Source organism: Staurois parvus, unplaced genomic scaffold, assembly GCF_062004578.1.
Source record: "Staurois parvus isolate SC_StPar_1 unplaced genomic scaffold, SC_StPar_1.0 ptg000202l, whole genome shotgun sequence".
NCBI classification, from domain to species: Eukaryota; Metazoa; Chordata; class Amphibia; order Anura; family Ranidae; genus Staurois; species Staurois parvus.
Window position 1 is genome coordinate 1294341 of NW_028317998.1, and position 24025 is coordinate 1318365.

At 43.3% G+C, this 24025-nt stretch overlaps 1 protein-coding gene across 1 annotated transcript in view; it reads left to right on the plus strand.

Annotated features, from left to right (window-relative positions):
* Window positions 1-24025, plus strand: part of CHRDL1 (chordin like 1) — a 139661-nt gene that overhangs the window by 37704 nt on the left and 77932 nt on the right. The window contains exons 3-4 of the mRNA XM_089678268.1: window positions 11269-11381; window positions 11980-12073. Of these exons, the coding sequence (XP_089534394.1) occupies window positions 11269-11381; window positions 11980-12073 (207 nt within the window). The remainder of the gene's footprint in view (window positions 1-11268; window positions 11382-11979; window positions 12074-24025) is intronic.

Genomic DNA, 24025 nt, shown 5'->3' on the forward strand with positions numbered 1-24025 from the left:
TAACTATGTATTGGGACTCCCCTCCAAATCATTGGATTCAGGTGTTTCAATCACCTCCATAGCCACATGTGTATAAATTAAGCACCTAGGCATGCAGACTGCTTCTACAAACATTTGTGAAAGAACGGGTCGCTCTCAGAAGCTTAGAGAATTCAAGCGTGGTACTATGATAGGTTGCCAACGGTGCATTAAGTACATCCATGAACTTTCCTTGCTACTAAGTATTCCGCGGTCAACTGTTAGTGGTATTATAACAAAGTGGAAGCAACTGGGAGCAACAGCAACTCAGCCACGAAGTGGTAGGCCACATAAAATTACAGAGCAGGGTCGGCGCATGCTGAAGCATACAGTGTGCAGAAATCACCAACTATCTGCAGAGTCAATAGCTAAAGACCTCCAAACTTCATATGGCCTTCAGATTAGTACAATAGCAGTGCATAGAGAGCTTCATGGAATGGGTTTCCATGGCCGAGCAGTTGCGTCCAAGCCTTACATCACCAAGTGCAATGCAAAGCGTTGGATGCAGTGGTGTAAAGCACGCCACCACTGACTGTATTGTGCCAAGTGTAAAGTTTGATGGAGGGGAGGATTAGGGTGTGGGGTTGTTTTTCAGGGGTTGGGCTTGGCATCTTAGTTACAGTGAAGGGAACTCTTGGGGCATCTGCATACCAAGACATTTTGGACCATTTTATGCTCCCAACTTTGTGAGAACAGTTTGGAGATGGCCCCTTCCTGTTCCAACATGACTGCACACCAGTGCACAAAGCAAGGTCCATAAAGACATAGATGAGGGAGTTTGGGGTGGAGGATCCCGACAGAACATCTTTGGGATGAATTAGAGTGGAGACTGCAAGCCAGGCCTTCTTATCTGACATCAGTGCCTGACTTCACAAATGCACTTCTGGAAGAACAGTCAAACATTCCCATAGACACTCCTAAACCTTGTGGACAGCCTTCCCAGAAGAGTTGAAGCTGTTATAGCTGCAAAGGGTAGGCCAACTCATTATTGAACCCTGTGGACTAAGACTGGGATTCCATTAAAGTTCATGTGCGTGTAAAGGCAGGCGTCCCAATACTTTTGGCAATATAGTGCATGTAAAGACATTAGTGGAGTATTTGCCTCCTTGAACTCCCCCTGCTCACCAGGCCTTCTTTAGGTGATTTCCATGATCATGTAGGCTAATTTTAGGTGCTGCAGCAATAAAACACATTTAGATTGTGTAAAGAGTTGACCTGGCTAAAGCACCTGCTTAGTATATTGAAGGAAGAAGGTTTCATTTACAGCTACAAAGACCAAAAAAAGGCACTTGTAAAGGTTGACATCATTAACAGTAGGATCACGAGAGGCTCCAGAAGGATTTTGCTTCCTCTTCTTCCTAACAGTCTTGCTCATGAGTTAGTACAGGCATGAAGTTAGGAGATGAAAAGAACAAAACAACCAAACATTGCAGTATAATAGTATAAACAAGCAATGTACTGTAACTAGTTTTATGAAACAAGACACTTAGAAATCTGCAAAATGTGATAATTTGAAAATGTTGTATGTGTGTTTCATTGCAACAGATATGAACAGAAGCCATTTTTTTCCCAGCATATTCATCTCCAATTTACTGAGTGCATATAGTCAATTGCATCATTTCCTATCCCCTAAGCAAATATCTAATGTGTAGGGAGGGGTTAAAACTGGACCACACCAAAACTAATGATATGCACTGTATGTCAATTAAGTTTAAGCTTTTTGCCTCAATACTAGTGATTGTACACACAAAAACAAAAAATAATATTTACAAATCTCATGCTAGTTTTTCAATCAGATATTTAAGCTGTTATTTGCAAACTATAGGAATTTAGCACCAATCCAGTTGGCTCAGCAATCCTCCTGGCTGCTGGCCTGTTATCCACACCCAAATTGATGATCAAATGCAATTTTGAAGAATCAATCAGGAAGCTAAATAGTGAGGGAGAAGAAGCTCAAATTCCACCTCTGATTTAGCACGTTTGCCCCTAGGGAAGTACTAACTATCAACTTTTTTACACTTGACATGTCAGAAGACAGATTTCATCATGTTCTAGTCATGGTGGTCCACTGTACCAAGTTTGCTTGTTCTGACTGGCGGCCAGACCACCAAGACCATCGCCCAAATGGTGTGGAGGCACTACTGTCTTCTCTATGGCCATCTGCAGAAAATACATTCAGACTAGTAGCGCTGTTTCAAAAGAATGGTGCCAATCACTAGGCTTTAAGAAGTCTCACATTACTCCACAACACCCACAAGGCAGTGGGGCATGTGAGAGGTTCAGTTGTCCCTTGATACAACTGCTAAGAGGCTTAGCTCAGGAGAAACTAAGGCAATGGACCCACTACTTAGCTAAAGTGGTCTAGAAATACAACCATAGGGTACATTTCTCAATAAGCCCCCCCCCCCACTGTGATATGTTTGAATGCACTTGGGGGGGGGGGCAAAGGCCTCTGGGCCACAGTGCCCATAGAAAAACGTACACAAACTCTGACTTCCTGGAATTAGGAGTGGAAATGACACCTGTCTGACACTGTACAGTTTGTTAAAGATTGGTCAACTGTAGAGCAAGAAAACTTGGAAGCAACGGACATTCAACCTAAATCAATAAATCCACACAGGAATCTACCCTCTTTCAATAAATCAACTATTGATGTAACAACAAAAATATTTCCCATATACTTTCTACAAAATCATAAATCCAGTGTCTCTGTGATTTAAATCCGATAATATAAAGTCCAGTGTCTCAATAAAGAAAAAATATAAAATTAAAAAATAAAAATAAAATTAAAAAAATATATGAAAAAGTATATTTCTTGCAGTGTTGATTGTTGTGAAGAACCTCAAAGAAAAAGAAACTCACAATAGTGCATTACCATAATGTCACAAAAAAAAAAAAAAATTTATGAATATATATATATATATGTATATATATAAAACACATGCACACACAAATGTGTATCAAACAATTGTGCAACCTTTAAGTGAAAAATTATATATTTAACACTTGTGAGAACCTTCCAAAAGGGAAAGGTAATAAGACACTTGTGCTCATAAATAATAAAATCATGAAGTGATCTACTTAGTGAGATTCCTCCCCACACGTGACACTTCTAGTGAGTAAGGCCAATATACCCTTACCAACAGTAGATGAAACTCACGCCTTTTATATATATATGTAACTGGAAATCCTCCAAAGAAGCTTTATCCTCCTCTCCTCCTCCGCTTCCTGTTAGGATGATCTTACTATGCCTTCCACATACATAGGTTTATAAAATATGACGTACCTCCATGTATGTTTCAAGTTTTAATGAATCCTTAAATTCAGATAGATAACACAGGTAATAGCATACAAAGACCATTCGGCCATTGGTCTTTGTATGCTATTACCTGTGTTATCTATCTGTTATCTATCATATTTTATAAACCTATGTATGTGGAAGGCATAGTAAGATCATCCTAACAGGAAGCGGAGGAGGAGAGGAGGATAAAGCTTCTTTGGAGGATTTCCAGTTACATATATATATAAAAGGCGTGAGTTTCATCTACTGTTGGTAAGGGTATATTGGCCTTACTCACTAGAAGTGTCACGTGTGGGGAGGAATCTCACTAAGTAGATCACTTCATGATTTTATTATTTATGAGCACAAGTGTCTTATTACCTTTCCCTTTTGGAAGGTTCTCACAAGTGTTAAATATATAATTTTTCACTTAAAGGTTGCACAATTGTTTGATACACATTTGTGTGTGCATGTGTTTTATATATATACATATATATATATATATTCATAATTTTTTTTTTTTTTTTTTTTTTTTGTGACATTATGGTAATGCACTATTGTGAGTTTCTTTTTCTTTGAGGTTCTTCACAACAATCAACACTGCAAGAAATATACTTTTTCATATATTTTTTTAATTTTATTTTTATTTTTTAATTTTATATTTTTTCTTTATTGAGACACTGGACTTTATATTATCGGATTTAAATCACAGAGACACTGGATTTATGATTTTGTAGAAAGTATATGGGAAATATTTTTGTTGTTACATCAATAGTTGATTTATTGAAAGAGGGTAGATTCCTGTTTGGATTTATTGATTTGAGTTTAAGCTTTCAGGGGGTTGAAAGTTTTTTCCAATTTGGAATTGGGGGAGGTGCAAGGGTGTTTTTGGTTTCACATTATACTTATATCATTTTCACATTATATTTATAGGACATTCAACCTAGGAATAGAGTGCCAGGCTGATGTAAAGGCACATATCAGCAAGAAAAATTGCACTTCCTATGTGGAGAGGACCCAGGAGTTGACCTACAACAGCCAATTCCAGGTGTGCCAGTCTACAATACCTAGAGAAAAGGAGCCCAAGAAAAACTGAGACACCTCCACTGTAAACTCTTCACACCCATTGATACCCAAAGAGAGGTTCATAAGGAGATTTTTGAATAACCTGTCCAAGTTTGTGAGTCAGCCCCTCAATAATGCACCTGAAGGCATAGATATGATTCGTCTTCTTCTGAAGATGATATCAAGACTCAACCCCTGAGGTGTTCCCAGAGATTTAACTTCATGAGACCAAGCTGTATATATTGTGCAAAATGAATTTAAATAGCCTACAAACTTGCCAAGGACAGCAAGGTCAAGTGAGGTGGAGTGTAGTGGATTTTCTCACCATGCACAGTAGCAGGCCCCGTTCATTATTTTTCCCACAACTCATAGGGTTCCTTGACGTGCTCAGGGACAATACCTTTTTTTTCCGCTTCCCTCTCTTAGCTGATCATAGAGACCACACTTGATGAGGCACAGATAGCTAGGCAAGAGATTTGCATCTAGGTGAGAGGTACACTCCCCCTCTCTCATAAGACAGCTCTTGTGCCTTGTGATTGGCCCAGCGCTGTTAAATAGACCTATGTGAGATCCAATTGGTACTTACCCAGGTCTTTCTTTCAGCAGCTGAACAGAAAGATGGGGGAACAATAAGGGCAAGTACACATTGCTAGAGAGGGGCTAACTGAACATTTTCCTTTGCAAAGGAAAGGTTAATTTTAATGATACAGCCTGTTAAGTATATGATAGCTGACCACACTTTTCAAATGAAAGGATTAAATTTCATATTATCAGGGGGATCCAAATATTGTAAAAGTGAAAACAGTGACCTAGAAAGGTGTCTAAATAAAGTACTTGTCTTCAACAATATATACTGAAGAGAATCCAGTAACCTGCTGTCAGCTGCCGTCACAGAGTCGGTCTAGGCTGTGCACGGATCCAAACAATAATGTTGGGATCCACCCAGATGCTTGGCCAGCAACTGGCTCAGCCTCTCAGCACACTGCTGAGAATCTGAGTCAGCCACTCCCACTCTGCATTGCACACCCAGTGACCGCTGGAGGGGCAGAGCAGAGAGCCAGTGACTAACAGTTACCACTGTGAGTTTACTGAAGATGGAGAACTGAGCAATCAACGGAAATGTGATTGCTCAGTTCTCAGTCTTAGAGCTGGTGGGGAACAGCAGCAGCATTGGACTGATGTTGCATCCACATAGGTGAGTATGCATGTTTTTTATGTAATCCCACACTTTAATAATGAAATCAAATTATATTTACTCTGTATAGTTCTGACAGATCTCTTGGCAATTCACATTAAAAGAGGAAATTCCTGTCCAGCAAAGGTTTGAGGGACCATTCAGATTTGTTTAGGTTTGATAAGGAGAAAGAAACCAACCTGATGCATTCAGTAGCTTTCAAGACCAATGAGGTTTTTTAGGATTGCTGATTAGTAATAAGTCACCTGCAGACAAACAAAGTTTTATCTCTTTCTTGCCTTTGACAATTTCTAGTGAGGGCTGAATGCTGAGATTAAAGATTACAGAGAAAAGGAGATTCTCATGATAAATTCTCATTCTAATTAATTGGAATGATGCACAGAGGCCATAAACAGAAAGTATGATTTTGGAATGGTGTAATTGGTAATATAAACAACAATAAAAAAATGAAATTGGATTAATGGTGTAATCAATTGTGGAAAAGCTAGAGTATCTAGTATAGTAAAAGTATATTTCTGCAAGCAGGGGCGGACTGACAACTCATGGGGCCCCCGGGCAATAGGGGATCATGGGGCCCCTGTGTCCTTGCCCAAACTCAAAAAAGCCTATGAAAAAGGTACCAGGGGCATCTCATGGGGCCCCCTACTGACCCCCGGGCCCTCGGGCAGTGCCCGAGTTTCCAAATGGTCAGTCCACCCCTGTCTGCAAGTCAAAGTAGCATAGAGTGGTGTAGCATAGGCCGGAGCATGGCTCCTTATGCAATTAATTGGTAAAGAGTCTGTTGAAAAGTAAGCCCTGTAACAGGGAGATAAGTAAAGGGTGTTGTTATCTGCCAACTTTTATGTGTGCTTATATTTTACAGTCCTGGATCAGAAGTGAGATCAGTCTATTGAAAAGTAGTAAAATGACAATTTTGGTCAGCACATACTAACTTCTCTCTGTTGAGAGGCCAGCGGCCTCTTTAAGGTATGAAGGAGCATGTGACTTACTCTAAGTGGCACAACTGTGCCAATCATCAGGCAACAGTGTGAGAGACCATAGGCCTGTGTAAGCTATGGCTTGAGCTTACACAGGGCAGCTTCTACTACTTCCAGAAGCCAAACAGAATGCCATGTGAGAAGAAGAAGGAAACCTCTTAGGCACAGTCTGACCAGCCAGATTTGGTTAGGATGGGGATAATCACTGGTTTTAGAATGTTATGATATTCATTTGCAATGCCATCGAGGTATGAGGTTGTAATATTTGTTCCAAAAAAATTGTGGGTGAGAAATCTAGTTGAGAACAAGTCTGTTCTTTTCATGGTCATGATATAATTGGGTAAAGCAGATTTTATAGGCTTCCTGGATGTCTTCTTACAAGGTACTGTATATAAAGAGTTGCCTTTATTGGACATTACTTTTAAATGCTGTAGTCATACTTGTGTGGTTTTGCAAATGTAGCTGGTAAGAAACCCATTCTTTTGTCCCAACTCAAATATTTATTTTTTACTACACCAATGTTCCATTTGGCCTAAGATTGAGACAAGGCATCCAAGGAAGGCTTATTATCTAAATATACTTGTTCAGATCGTTCTGATTGTCCATTATGCAAGTTTGGTATGAAGATGTAAATGTATAATTTTATTCAGTGTAATTCATGAGGTTAATTTTTGTCTGTGCTCCGAATAGATGAGTATATGTTCTTTCCAGATAGATTTGAAGAATCACCCACAGATGGTTAAAAAGATTAGCGAATTTATCAAAGAGTTTACATAAGTATTGTTCACCCCCTTAAAAGTAATCTGTCCTGAAGCAAAAAAGCTGTGTGGGCAGCCATCCACATGGTACTTTCAGGGTTTGTCATTTGCACAGAAGCTGCTCTGTGACTAAATGTTGGAAATAGTAATTTAGAACGACATTGCTTATACTGAATTCATAAGCTCCTAAAATGTAGATAAATATAGACTCAGCAACAACTTGTTATTTTACGTTACGAACAACTGCATATTAATTGTTTTCCATTTACACTTAAAGGGTTGTTATAAGCAAATAGTTACATGCACAGTTGAAATACTGTACATAGTATAGTTATGAACCCTAGTGGGCTAAGTTTAGGCCCCTTTCACATTTGAGCATTTTGTAGCTTGTAGCTCACTTAAAACTGGATTCAATCGCACATTTTAAAGTGGAGCTCCAACCAAAAGGGAAAATTCCGCTGTAAGGCTTCATCCCCCACTCCCTGTTAAGGATTAGCACCTGTAGGGAGCAGGGGGGGAATCGTTACCCGATTTTGACAAATGCCCGGTCCCACTTCTGCCTCGACCGCCTAGATGATTGGAAGCAGAAGTTCTACAGTCTTCTGGCACACGTGGCAGGTCCCAGACCATTCACAAGGTGCAGTGCTGCTTGTGCATGCGCAGTGGGCACCCAGCTGTGAAGCCACAAGCTGTCGCAGCCGGGTGCCCACACTGAAGATGCCAGCACCTGAGACACAGGACTTCTGGTGAACCCAGCTAAGGCGAGGACACCGCTGGATCGCAGGACAGGTGAGTGTCTGTTTTTTAAAAGTCATTGAAGACTGGAGCTCCACTTTAATGACCCCCAACCTCAAATCTTAACGAACCCTTACCATCTAGGCTCTGAACATTTATTCTGCTACACTGTAATCTAATCTAGGCTGTGATTATGGCAACAAAACGTGCTGAAAGCTTTGCAAATGCTTTGAAAAATCTCACTGTACACACTGCTCTTATACAAGCTGAAGCCTGTGTGAGCAAGGCCGTACTTTGCTTCCCATTACTCTCCCCAGTCTGAATGTTGATGTATTGGGAACAGAGGAGCCTAGTACAGAGAAATTTAGAGAGTGATAGTACTTAAATACATTTAGGGTTTGTTTACACTCACGATTGGGGGGGCAATACAACCCCGCACTTGAGCCGCTTTACTGCCTCTTAACCACTCCCCCTTTTGCTGCAAAGGCAGGGATGTACACATGCTGCACTTGGAATTATACTTCCTGTTTCCCTCTTAGAAACAACACATTTTACAGTAAAGTGTTACTAAACCCAGGACCCTGCATTCACTATATCTGGTCTCCCACAGTACACAGAACATGAAAATGTAATTATTTTAGTAAATATAAACTGCTAATTACCTTTTCTCATCAGCAGTTAGAGAAATCTGGTGACTTCTATCAGTATCCAGCCGAGCACATGTTAAAGCTTGCAGAAGTTGTCATTCTGCTGTAAGAGTATGTAGGACCCCTGTTCTCTGTCTGGACAGTGCTGATTGACCCTATGCTGGTCACATCCACTCTCCCAAGCAAAAAAAAAAAAAAACAAAAAACCTCTCTAGCAATACACACCAAACTGAGCATGTGCAGGTTGATTCATAATGATGTGTCTTATCAGGGGATAAGAGATTGGAAGAAGGAGAGGCTCAGAGAAGCCAGAATCAAACATCCTTTTTACACAATGCAGAGGATTAACCCCTCAATTAATCCACAGTGAGTATGACAAACATGCTTTACTGCATATACAGGCTGATTTTACTGTTGAGGGTTTAGTAACTCTAAGGGCTTGTTTACTCATACTTTACTCTCTGAAGAGAGGTCTATGTTTGGATCGCTCTTCAGAAAGCAGTTGACAGGTGGTGAGGAGATGTACTCGATTCAAAATAATAAAACCTTTTCTAGAGATACACTTTAAAGCTGAGATCAAGCCTTACCTTTTTTTCCCACAGTTGTAGAAAGCCCACTCCTATGTCAAAAATGATTACTCTCAGTTCCCTGCAAACTTGCATTTCTTCAACATAACCTTTTGAAGATGCAGAAGATATCTCGAGCCCGCTTTTATTTTCTGTCTGAATGACTTCAGTCATTCATCAATTGCATTTTTCACTGATACGTACTGTTGCTGGCCTCTCTTTTATGCCTATTGGCTTTTCTATGCCATTAACCATTTTTTTCCTGAGATTTTATATGAAGAAACACATCTCTAGCATTCCTTTAGACATGCATGGTTAAGTAACCAATCAGTAGACTGCACAACTAAAGTATGCACCACCCAGTTGCCAGCAAAGAGAAGCATTAATGGGCATCGCTAGCGCCGGGCACCGAGGGCATGTGCCCCAGGTCGTGAGGTTGCAACTGTCCAATATTTTTTGTGCTCCACAGAGCAGCAGTGCCCCTGAGAGCTGCAGTTTAGAGCCAAAAGAGGCTTGTTCTTGGTTCTAGTCACACGGCGCACCAAAAGAGAGGACTTCTTCCCACTCCAAACTGCCTCTGCATCTGAGGTCTCTTTTGCATGTGGTGAGTGGGCTTAAGAGGAAGAAGGGGTCTGTGCTTGGGGGGTGGTCTGTACTGGGCGATTTGTACTGAGAAGGAGGTGGGTGGAGCATCTGTACTCAAAGATTGGGCTGGGGGTGTTGGTCTGTATTTATAGTGTGGACTGGGAGGGGGATATGGGCTTGGTAAGTGAAAGGGGGATATGTATTGGGAGGAAGGGGTCATTTTGGTTTTTCTCTATACACTGCTCTGTCCTTTACATACTTCTGACCACTGTACTCTGTGCATTTTGTACATTTGACCCCTGCACTCTGTGCATAGCATACACCTAACCCCTGCAATCTGTGCATTATGCGCTTCTTATCTCTGTACTCTGTGTGCTACACACTCCTGACCCCTGCACTCTGTGCACTACACGCTCCTGACCCCTGCACTCTGTGCGTTACATGCTCCTGTCCCCTGAACTCCATCTGTTAAGCTGTCCACATACTTAAAACAGAGAATGATTTGCATTCATCCAAAAAATGCAGGCCTTCTCTGAATGGTGCCCTTACTGAGCTTGTACACAATGCATGGGACTCAGAAGCAAGTAGAAATCATTGAAGAAGTGATTTACAGCTTCCAAGGACATTGGCCAGGTATGGTACATACATAGTTACATTGGTCCAAGGTGGAAAGCTGTAAAAATATAACATGCCTATAATTGATATTTAAATCATCTTTTTAACGTTGTTTTTTAATGATAATATCTTGCAGACTGGGCAACTATAAAAAATAAATTTATATGGAAATGTTTTAATTTTCTTTACACCCTGACCTTTAGAATGCCTGGAACATTTTGTTTATACTACTGTAAAAAAGCATTACAGATTTAGAATCTATCTGGTTCATGGATTAAATGTTTATTTATTTTCTTGTAACTTTTTCCTTTAATGTTTGTAAACCAACATATCATTCTTCAGTCTAAGCTGTAGCAAGTGTAGGTCTGTGCTTTTCAGCTGCTTTCTCTTCTTCTCTGGCATAGGACTAGAGCAGAAGCTGCCAAACCATGAAAGGTTTTCTTTCAGCTGAAGTGTTTGGCGTATCGGTGGACTTCACAATCAGAGGTGCTGACAGCTTTGGGGTTACCTCCAATTTCAGGATCGAATGGGTAATTCTTCTGTGGCCTGGTTTATATGGAATTCCCAATAGTCACTGTTACCAACACTGCTCCCGTTAGACTTTTACAGACTCCAGAGACTTAGAACATTAAACTCTTCTTGGAGTGCCAAGAGATACAGAGCAAAGAACCCACACGAATATTTCATTAACATCCTGTGCATTGCTTTTACTAGTTAAAACCACCCACAAGCATTTGAATCTTGACACTGGCCAAACCACCTCTTAACCACTGATATGCACGAAGCCTTAAGGATGTATCTGAAAGCTGCCTCTGTCATCCCTACAGATTCAGAGACATACTGTATCTTCCAAGACAGAAAATACTGGGTTGGAGAAAGATGGCACCCCTACCTGGAACCTTATGGACTTGTATATTGCGTGAACTGTTTATGTCGGGAGGTAATGTTTTTTTTTTCTTTTTGCTTTAGTATTGAGATTGTTTTAGCAGTTTTTGAATTCTGAAATTTAGAATCTTATAGACAGTTGTCTAAATAGTTCAAGAAAAAGCAATAGAAAGATTGTCATACAAAGGTTTTCTAGCAGGTTTTAATTACCTTAAAAATACAGATCATGGTAAAGGCAACATTAGACTATATCCACATGCATTTTCTTGCCTAATTATAACAGTGATATAAATGTTGACATAACAAAAGCATGTGGAATAAACAATGACCAAGCAGGTTGTAAAAAAAGTGAGACTGCTAGGGACATTCAAAGTACTCATCTCTGGCTGTGAGAACACAGTGATTATGTGATCCCTGAGTTTTCACACTTGGAGTTGGCAGGGGACAGATGCAGAATCAGACCGATGCTGCATCCACCTACGTAAGTATAACTGGGCAAAAAAAAAAATACTGGGCAAAAAAAACAATACCCCTACTTCTCTTTTAAACATTTTAACTCAGAGGACTGCAGCTTTAGCACTCTGATGCAGACAATCCAAGTAATGCCTTTAATGATGCATACTATGTTAGTGACTCACATCATCTTGTTACAGGGTGGAAATGTGTTGTGCAGTAGAGTGAAATGCCCAAGTCTGCACTGTGCCAATCCAGTTTATGTTCCACAGCTGTGCTGCCCACGATGCCCAGGTAATTTATTACATATCTCAAAATGCTGACCTGAGTGTCAATAACATGCTAAACCATAGAGTTAATTTATTCATGCCACACCAATTGTGAAAATAATAAATAAATAAAAACTTTCCCAGAAATAGACTTTGTAAAGTTAAATTGAATACAAAGCTGCTCCGATTCTTTTAGCCCTGCACACATGGGCCAAATGTCGGATGCAATCAGCTGGTACAGTAGAAACTGGTCAACATTTGGCCCATGTGTACAGGTCCTTGTTTGACAGAAGTCGATCTCATAACCGACTGCTGTTGAATGAGCATGCTGGAAAACCAGCAGCTGATCGGCGTTCCCCCTGTCAGAACACAATAGCTCAGCGGGGAGATTTCTGTACTAACATTGAGAAGTTAGTACAGAAACCACCTCGTGAGTTTTTTTCATTCAGCCTGCTGGGCTGAGCAAAAAATAACTTACCGTGTGTACCAGGCTCAAGATTTAGTCTAAAATGAAACCACACTCACAGGTGTTCCATGCATCCCTGTGCAGGCAGTTCCAGTCATGTCTATTGGGCAGCACAGTGGCTAAATGGTTAGCACTTTTGCCTGGCAGTACTAGGGTCGTTGGTTCGAATCCCAGCCATGGCACCACCTGCCTGGAGTTTGCATGTTTTCCTTGCGCCTGCGTGGGTTTCCTCCGGGTCCTCCCGTTTCCTCCCACACTCCAAAGACATGTTGGTAGGTTAATTGGTTCCTGTCTAAATTGGCCCTAGTACGTGTGTACATAGATTGTACACCCCTTGAGGGTTAGGGATTGATGTGAATGTACAATATATATGTAAAGCGCTGCATAAAATTGACGGCGCTATATAAGTACCTGAAATAAATAATAAATAAATAAATTGGGACACAGTGGCTGCATGGACATTACTCATATGTGCCATTACCACAGAGCAATACTCTTACTTCTAGCTGATTGCCTGTGGTAGCAGCATCGCTAAACACCTGCCACTTAGCTCGCTCAAAGCAATCTGAAGGGTGGTCATTTCTTCCTCAGTCCACCTCCTGACTGTCCTTACTACTGGTTTCCCTAGTAACCTATTTGTAGTGTGATAGAAGATATAGCGATGGTTCTGATGATTAAGCAGTTCCCCAGTATGAAACCTTGGGTATATAGGCAGGTTATGGAAAGGAATATCCCCTTTGAATTAAGTGATAAAGAGGTATATAGTGTGGCAAAGGGGCATTAGGGAGGCTAAACAAAGGTATAAACTGAGGTTAGAGAAGAGACAATGATTTGATTACTAAATTGTCTATTCTACCCAGGAATATATCTCTTACGTTCTCTGCTCAGGATGTGCGTTTAACTAATTAATAAAAGGAAAGCTGCAAGGCCTGGTAACATTCCAGGGATTATTTTAAAGAAATGTGCCTATCAATTGGCAGATGTCTTTATGGAAATCTTTAAAGCAATACTAAAGGTTCATATTTTTTTGTATAATAACAAACATTCTAGACTTACCTACTGTGTGCAGTGGTTTTGCACAGAGCAGCACAGAGCCTGGGTCCCCCACAGGCTCTCCTGGCTCCTCCTTTCTGTCGGGTGCCCACATAGCAAGCAGCTTGCTGTGGGGGCACCCGCTGCTCCATGTGTCCATTCACACACGGAGCCGTGGCTTGGCCCCATCCCCTCTTTCTCCTCATTGGCTGACTGGCTGTTATTGACAGCAGTGGGAGCCAATGGCTTCTGCTTGCTGCCTCAGCCACTGAGGAGGCAGAGACCCAGGACAGCTGAGGCTGTTATGCACATGGCTGGATCTCGATGGGACTGAGGTAAGTATTGAGGGGGCTGGGGGCACTGCTGCACACAGAAGGTTTTTTACCTTATGCATAGAATGCATGAAGGTAAAAAACCTTTAGCCTTTACAACCACTTTAATGCTTCCTTAGAGTAGGACGTACTTTCCTGCCTGAAAACATCAGTAATTGTCCCAATTTCTAAGAAATCTAGCTGTTCTTAATGCCTATCATCTGGTGGCTCAAACACCTATTGCGGCCTTTCTCAACCTTTTCAACACAGAGGAACCCTTGAAATGACTTTTTGGTCTCAGGGAATCCCTGCTAAAAATGACTGTATCTACAGCTTATGATACATTCGTGTGTTGGCCAGTGGGGAGAATGTTTCTTACACTTGTGATCATTGAGAAGAATTACCCCCCGTTCATTCACATACATACATCTAATCCATTGGTTCATTCATAAGTAAACTCCTATGCACATTCCACTGTAGTATGCATACTGTATGAATAAGCTGTGGGCACATTGTACAGAGGTAGAGCCTTTGGGGGACAAAGCCTCTGTATGCATGACAGAGGGACTAGGGTGTAAATGAGGAACAGTCCTGCACAATCTGGGACTCTTAGGAGATACAGTATATACGGTATACATATAGGATAGAACACATCTAAATGAGTGTACAACTCTGCTCTCTGCACGGGAAGAGGCAGATGATGGCATTATTATATTTACAAGGTAATATCTGTGTTTGCAAAGGCATTTGAGGCAAGCAAAGTGAACTGATATTTTTTTGTGGCTAGTGGGGAATATATTTCAATGAAAGTTTTTTGTGCCTGGAGTTCAACTTTAAATTCAGGATAGAAATATGAGAACTGACTCACTATTTCTTCAGTGTTTAGCTAGTCCCTGACTTGGCATATGCATTTGTGTGCTGTGTGCCAGGATAACTGACATTCACATTAAAAAGGACAGTGATTCAGTAGGGGGTGAAGTAGGGATAAAGATGACAACCTTGGAGCCTATACTTTCCAGATTATTATAATGAATTCCTGCCAGGTTCCTGTAATTGTAATTCAATGTAGATGTCTATGGAAAGGCAAGGTGTGATAAATATCATGAAAACAGAATAAACATGTTTTAGCTAACACAATTGTTTCTTAAACCTAGGGCTGCTATATCTCTCTCTGACAGTTTGGCACACTTGCAGCACACTGGAATCGAAATGCTAATTATGCGATGATTGTTAACAAACGGTTAAACCTTTCAGCAGTAAATATTAGGGTTAATTATCCAGTACTCACAGAGTAGCAGTGCTAGATCACTTTTAGTCTGGGTTCACACTGATGTGGTGTGGAATTCCGCACTGCATCACAATCGCACTCTATTCATGCGAACTTCTGCGGGTGTGTATGTTAAGTTAATAACACCCCAAATCCGTTCACAAAACGCGGTGCGATGTGCAGAATCAGATCATATGGGTGTGAATATCCATGCGAACCGATTCTAGTGCTGACAAAAAAAGGTCCTGCACCTTTTTCATGCGGATGCAGTGCAATTTAAGCCATAGAAAATGTATGGCCCAAATTGCACTGCACAGAATTTGCATGTGATTTGCACAGGAATGCGGTGCGGTTCCTGTACGAATCACATGCGATATGCCGCACCACAGAAGTGTGAACCCAGGCTTACTGTGCCATCCCGATGGTCTTGATAAACACAAATCCCTACATATACAATGTAATAACCATGGAAATACAAATAAGAAAAATAAATGGTAAAAAACGAAATAATTCACAGATCTGTGTAATAACCATGGGGCATTTGGTCCAAAGGATATACTTGTACAATGATACATGGATTACCTATGGACAATTAAATTGTATCCTCACAGAAATTACAAGGCCCAGACATACACACTCATTGTTAAGCATACATACAACGAATACAACTTCACTCTCTTCTTATCCTTATCCCATCTTACCTTGTCTGCTAAGTTGTCTTTAAAAAAACATAGTCCCCTACCCAGCAAATCCAGCATTGTAGGCTTTAATCCATTGCTGCACCACAGCGCACTGGGTCCCGCACCACCATCTTCTTTTCCTATGTCATCAGGGGGCTGGCTACTTCTTCCTGTGGCCCCCCTGATGACATGTCCCTGCACATGTGCAGTGTGCTGTATACTTTGGATACTTTGCAATGTATTTCTGGTGCACATGCAGTGTGACATTTAGTGCCCAAAGCCTCCTGGGATGCATGACATTGTTATTCCAGGAGGCTGCAGGCTGCTGGAGTTATATGTTTTTTGCCTAGACAAGACAGGTGGAAGCATCCGAGTTTATTTCTTTAAACACTTATTTGTAAAAAAATAATAATGAGAAAAAATGTTCCCAAATGTAGTAAAGAAATTGGGGTGTATAACCAGTGGTGTATTTAGGTTTTGTGCTGCCCTAGGCAACACAAAAATTGGCATACCCCCCTCCCCTCCACAGAAAGAGCCTGACATTGACCAAGAACACCCCTGCCCTCCACCCGAGCCTTCAACTACCACTTCCCCCCCATACATCAGCCATCATCCCCCATGGCGAGAGAGAGAAAGACACTCACCTTCACAGCTCGGGACATCCCCAGGAACGAGAGTCAGGCTGTGCATACACTGTCATGAAACCCACAGCATCTCTGGGAAACCCACCAGGTCCCCAGTGTGTCCCTTCTTCCATCCCTTCTTCCAAGGGGCAGTGCTGCCCCCCCTGAAAAATGCCGCCCTACGTAAATGCCTTGTTTGCCTTGTGGTAAATACACCCCTGTGTAGAATGATTAAAGTTGAAAGTAAGGCTGAAGGCAATCTCACACTTTGAATTTTTGTTCACAAAAGTTAAGTAGAGCTTTCTTTGGTAGTATTTAATCTCCACTGGGTTTTTAATTTTTTGCTAAATACATGAAAAAACACCAGGAAAACAAACAGAAAAAAACAATCAAATGAATAATTGTTCTTCGTACATTTAGGCCAAAATCTAACTTGCTACATTTCTTAGGTGAAAATAACCCAAATTAGTGTATATTTGTTAGTCTGTAGGAAAGTTATAGAGTCTACAAACTATGGTATACTGGATATCTGAAAATAGATCAATCCTGATGTACTGACGGCCTATCACATTTCTTGAGGACCAAAAATGTCAGGACAGTACAGATATTCCCCAAATTACCCCTTTTTGGAAAGTAGACAGTCTAAGGTATTTAGTAAGAGGCATGGGAAGTTTTTTGAAGTTGTCATTTTTTGTCATAATTGTTTGGAAGGTGGGAAAAAAAAGCACAATATTTTTACTTTCTACATACTATCACCAGTGCAGTACAACGTCATCATATAACTGGTGTGGTTTTGATCAGGGACACTGACTGGTGAAAGTACAAAAAAATTATTTTTTTTTTCAATTCTTAAAATATTTTAATTCCTTTTTTTTTTTTTTTTTTACGATTTTTTTTCAAACCACACTGTGACCAGAGCAGGGGCAAACTGACAACTCATGGGGCCCCTGTGTCCTTGCCAAAACTCAAAAAAGCCTATGAAAAAGGTACCAGGGGCATCTCATGGGTCCCCCTACTGACCCCGGGCCCTCGGGCAGTGCCCGAGTTTCCAAATGGTCAGTCCGCCCCTGGACCAGAGTAATATAATGTTACCCTAGTAACTTTGCACTACTCTGGGGAATTGATCAGTATTTGTTTTTTCACACATTATGATTGCTTACAGCAATGAATTTCATTGCTATAAGCAAGCATTTTACTGAATCAAATGGATTCATTCAGTTTGTTTTGTTGTGATTGGCTGTGATTGAATACAGCTAATCACATGACACAGATGATATATGATTGGCCCAGTCTGTATCATGTGATCACTGTGACCAATCAAAGCTAGCAACATAATTGTATACAATGGATGGCATGAAAGCAAGCCATCCATTGTTTACAATTGTCATGTGACCTGCTGTAATTGGTCATGGGCCGGTACATAGATCAGTCATTGAGTGGACACAAATGGTGACAGATCTTGCGGAAATGCAGCAGCAATATGGGAGGATGTCATATGACGTCCATCCGCATCGATGAAAGTCATTTTACTATAGGCAAGGGCGGGAACTGGTTAAAGTGTATTTCCACTTTGTAGTCACATTTCAGAAAACCCCACTATATGTATGTTATGTGTTTCTTTTCACACAGCATACCTGAAAGAGAAATACAATAAAAATATTTCTTACCTTTTTAAATATTTCTGAGGAAAGGTGTCATGGCTGACTGCAAGCATTTCTCATCTAGCTCAATGTGATCTGTCCGAGTAGCTGAGCTAGGGACTGACTGATTCCAGTTCTCATTAACATACAATGAAGAAGCCTAGTTCCTAAACCTTTATCCTCTTGTTAGGACAGACTATGTTCATAATTAGAGATGAGCGAATCGAAGTAGGCGAAGTGGAATTCGAGTCGAATATTGGAAAAAAATCTGAAAAATAGCCTACTTCGGACGCGCGAATCGAAATTTTTCCTAAAATGGCGGCGGACATGTGCGGCGACGGAGCGGGGATGTCTGGGAAGGCGCGCAGACAAGGCGCGCTGACCCATAATGCATTCCTTAATGACATGTGATCGCATTAGCCAATCAGCAGCCAGGCAGCCAGCACTGTGTAATGGTCGAGCTATAAATAGCGGCCATTTTAGAATTCTTCATTTGCCTCCAGTCATTCAAGAGAGGCAGACCGCTCTGTATTAGGGACAGAGTTAGGGCCACAGAAACGTTACTTGGGGACAGAGAAACGTTACTTAGGGACAGAGAAGCATTACTCAGGGACACAGAATCGTTACTTAGGGCCAAAGAAACGCTAGTTAGGGCCACAGAATTGTTACTCAGGGACAGACAGAATTGTTACTGAGTGCCAGAGAATTGTTACTTAGGGCCACAGAAACGTTAGTTAGGGCCACAGAATTGTTACTCAGGGACAGACACAGAATTGTTACTGAGGGCCACAGAACTGTTACTTAGGGCCACAGAAACGTTATTAGGGCCACAGAATTGTTACTCAGGGACAGACAGAATTGTTACTGAGTGCCAGAGAATTGTTACTTAGGGCCACAGAAACGTTAGTTAGGGCCACAGAATTGTTACTCAGGGACAGACACAGAATTGTTACTGAGGGCCACAGAACTGTTACTTAGGGCCACAGAAACGTTATTAGGGCCACAGAATTGTTACTCAGGGACAGACAGAATTGTTACTGAGTGCCAGAGAATTGTTACTTAGGGCCACAGAAACGTTAGTTAGGGCCACAGAATTGTTACTCAGGGACAGACACAGAATTGTTACTGAGGGCCACAGAACTGTTACTGAGGGCCACAGAAACGTTAGTTAGGGCCACAGAATTGTTACTCAGGGACAGACACAGAATTGTTACTGAGGGCCACAGAACTGTTACTTAGGGCCACAGAAACGTTAGTTAGGGCCACAGAATTGTTACTCAGGGACAGACACAGAATTGTTACTGAGGGCCACAGAATTGTTACTTAGGGCCACAGAATTGTTACTCAGGGACAGACAGAATTGTTACTGAGTGCCAGAGAATTGTTACTTAGGGCCACAGAAACGTTACTCAGGGACACAGAATTGTTACTGAGGGCCACAGAACTGTTACTTAGGGCCACAGAAACGTTAGTTAGGGCCACAGAATTGTTACTCAGGGACAGACACAGAATTGTTACTGAGGGCCACAGAATTGCTACTTAGGGCCACAGAAACGTTACTCAGGGACACAGAATTGTTACTGAGGGCCACAGAACCGTTACTTAGGGCCACAGAATTGTTACTCAGGGACAGACACAGAATTGTTACTCAGGGACACAGAATTGTTACTGAGGGCCACAGAACCGTTACTTAGGGCCACAGAAACGTTACTCAGGGACACAGAATTGTTACTGAGGGCCACATAACCGTTACTTAGGGCCACATAATTGTTACTCAGGGACAGACACAGAATTGTTACTCAGGGACACAGAATTGTTACTGAGGGCCACAGAACCGTTACTTAGGGCCACAGAATTGTTACTCAGGGACACAGAATTGTTACTGAGGGCCACAGAACCGTTACTTAGGGCCACAGAATTGTTACTCAGGGACAGACACAGAATTGTTACTGAGGGACACAGAATTGTTACTGAGGGCCACAGAAACGTTAATCAGGGACACAGAATTGTTACTGAGGGCCACAGAACCATTACTTAGGGCCACATAAAAGTTAATCAGGGACACAGAATTGTTACTGAGGGCCACAGAACCATTACTTAGGGCCACAGAATTGTTACTCAGGGACAGACACAGAATTGTTACTGAGGGACACAGAATTGTTACTGAGGGCCACAGAACCGTTACTTAGGGCCACAGAAATGTTAATCAGGGACACAGAATTGTTACTGAGGGCCACAGAACCGTTACTTAGGGCCACATAAACGTTAATCAGGGACACAGAATTGTTACTGAGGGCCACAGAACCGTTACTTAGGGCCACAGAATTGTTACTCACGGACAGACACAGAATTGTTTCTTGAGGGACACAGAATTGTTACTGAGGGCCACAGAACCGTTACTTAGGGCCACAGAAACGTTAATCAGGGACACAGAATTGTTACTGAGGGCCACAGAACCGTTACTTAGGGTTACGTAAACGTTAATCAGGGACAGACACAGAATTGTTACTGAGGGACACAGAATTGTTACTGAGGGACACAGAATTGTTACTGAGGGCCACAGAACCGTTACTTAGGGCCACAGAATTGTTACTTAGGGACACAGAATTGTTACTGAGGGCCACAGAACCGTTACTTAGGGCCACAGAATTGTTACTTAGGGACACAGAATTGTTACTGAGGGCCACAGAACCGTTACTTAGGGCCACAGATTTGTTACTTAGGGACACAGAATTGTTACTGAGGGCCACAGAACTGTTACTTAGGGCCACAGAATTGTTACTCGGACAGACACAGAATTGTTACTCAGGGACACAGAATTGTTACTGAGGGCCACAGAACCGTTACTTAGGGCCACAGAATTGTTACTCAGGGACACAGAATTGTTACTGAGGGCCACAGAACTGTTACTTAGGGCCACAGAATTGTTACTCAGGGACACAGAATTGTTACTGAGGGCCACAGAACTGTTACTTAGGGCCACAGAAAGGTTACTCAGGGACACAGAATTGTTACTGAGGGCCACAGAACTGTTACTTAGGGCCACAGAATTGTTACTCGGACAGACACAGAATTGTTACTCAGGGACACAGAATTGTTACTGAGGGCCACAGAACCGTTACTTAGGGCCACATAAACGTTAATCAGGGACACAGAATTGTTACTGAGGGCCACAGAACCGTTACTTAGGGCCACATAATTGTTACTCAGGGACAGACACAGAATTGTTACTGAGGGACACGGAATTGTTACTGAGGGCCACAGAACCATTACTTAGGGCCACAGAATTGTTACTCAGGGACAGACACAGAATTGTTACTCAGGGACACAGAATTGTTACTCAGGGACACAGAATCGTTGAATTAAAGAGTATGTCAGACAACATGCAGAGGAGTGGCAGAGGAGGCAATGTTTTAGGAGCGAGCAGACGTGGCAGCAGAGGAAGGGGTCGAGGCAGCACTATTCGCAGCCAGAGGCCAGTGCTCCCGGTGTCATCCAGCGGTCGTGTCTCCACCGACAACCCTGCCGTCGTCGATTGGTTGGCTCGGTCGTCTTCCTCTTCCCAGGTCACCTCTGACACCTACAGCCAACGGTCGGTGGGTACGTCAGACACAACCGTTAGTTGGGATGGCCCGGGACCAAGCCCACTGAAATCACGTGTCCTCTACCTGCCCCTGTCCTTTGGTGTTCCCTCACCAAGCGAAGTATCGCATGCTGTGGGCTCAGCCCCACTGTACAGTGAGGAAGAGCTAACAGAGGGCGGTCAGGAACGGGGGGAGACATCCGCCTTTTCAGCAGCCAGGCGAAGAAGTAGTGGCGAGGAGAGTGGCTCGGTAGCCGGTCTAGAGACAGGTCTGTCTCCTGACCCAGGCGCAGCCGAGGGGGCTAGTAGTGAGGCGGAGACCCTACTTGATGATGAGGAGGTTGATCGCACTTGGCAGCCTCGTCGTCATCAGGCAATTTCTTCCGCATCATCAGGAGAAGAGGGTGGCAGCTTGGCAGCGAGCAAAACAGTCGGTGGGTTGCCCAGGAGACAGCAGCAGGGTCGCAGCAGTGTCAGTGGAGCCAAACGGCCACGGAGTAGAGCACCAGCTCCACTGCAGCCTACCACCACGGCCAGTAGTGGTGCCGGTGTGCACGGAGGAAGCAGCAGTCAGCCAGTGAGGAGTATCGGGGGCAAAGTTTCCTACTCGGCGGTGTGGCAATTTTTTGTCAAGCCGCCCGAGGAAGTAAACGTAGCCGTATGTCGACTATGTGGCCAGAAAGTCCAGCGTGGCCAGGGGGCCCATGTTGGGACTACAGCGTTGTGGCAGCATATGCAGCGTCGCCATTTGGTGGCCTGGGAAAACCGTGATAAAGATACGGCGGTTCTGCCCGCCCCAGCCCCCGCTCCATCACCCGCTCCGTTACTTGCTCCGTCACCTGACGTCAATCGCCCTCCATCAGCCAGTCAAGGCTCCAACACCTCTGCTGAGGGGAGTTGTCGCTCGTTGGCATCTTCCGCTCGTTCAGATGCTCCTTCTCCTGCTACTCCTCTTCACGGATTCCGTCAGCAGTCTTTCTTGGAATCCGTTTCCAAGAGACAACAGTTTGCGAGCACGCACCCGACGGTGCAAAAGCTGAACGTCCTCCTGTCCAAGTTGCTGGTGCTGCAGTCCCTCCCTTTCCAAGTGGTGGACTCAGCACCTTTCCGAGAAATGATGGCTTGTGCCGCGCCGCGGTGGAGAGTGCCAAGCCGTCATTTCTTCGCCAAAAAGGCAGTGCCAGCCCTGCATTCACATGTAGAAGAGATGGTGGGCCAGTCTTTGAGCATGTCGGTCTCTGCCAAAGTGCACGGCAGCGCCGACGTGTGGAGCTGTAACTACGGTCAGGGACAGTACATGTCATTTACGGCCCACTGGGTGAACGTGGTGCCGTCACAGCCGCACCAGCAACTTGGACAGGTCACGCCGCTTTTGCCTCCACGTTTGCACGTCCTTGGTCCGGCAAAGATGTCCGCCTCTACCACCTCTTCTTCCGCCGTGTCCTCAGCCGCCACCCCCGTGCCAAGTCCCATTACCCGACCGGCATATCACATGTGCAGGGCGCAACGGTGTCACGCTGTGCTGCACCTGGTATGCCTTGGCGAACGTAGTCACACAGGGGAGGAACTTCTCAGTGTAATGAACAGAGAAATCGACAGATGGCTGTCTCCGCGCAAACTCAAAATCGGAACCATGTTGACCGACAACGGAAAGAACATGTTGTCTGCTCTGCGTCAAGGAAGGTTGTGCCATGCGCCATGCATGGCTCACGTGTTCAATCTGGTTGTCAAGCGGTTCCTAAAATCCACCATCCCACTGCAAGACATCCTTAAAATGTCACGTAAACTTTGCATGCATTTCAGCCATTCCTACACCGCAAAGCACACCCTCCTTGAGCTGCAGCGGCAGAACGGAATTGCACAGCATCGCCTGATCTGCGACGTTGCAACAAGGTGGAATTCAACCCTACACATGTTAGACCGCCTTTACGAACAGCGAAAGGCCATCACCGATTTCCTGATGTTACAAGCGGATAAAGGTACTCCCCTGTGTAACTTTGATGTCAGCCATTGGCAGCTCATGCGTGACACCTGCCGCTTGCTCAGGCCCTTTGAGGAGGCCACGCTATTCGTGAGTCGGCAGGACTATGGGATGAACGACGTCATTCCTCTGTTGCACGTCCTGGAACAAATGCTGTTAACAATGGCTGGTCAGGGTGCGGTAGACGTGGCGCACAGATCTCAACGCCACATGACCCCTGTGGGGGCAGGACAGGAAGAAGAGGAGGAGGTAGAGGAGGACATTTGTGCTCAGGAATTATTGAGTGAAATGGGTGGTTTTTCCACTCAGTGGACAGGAGTGGAGGAGCAGGAGCATCTGGTAGAGGAGGAGGAGGAGGAGACAGAGGACCCAGACGCACCGTGGCAGTATGCTG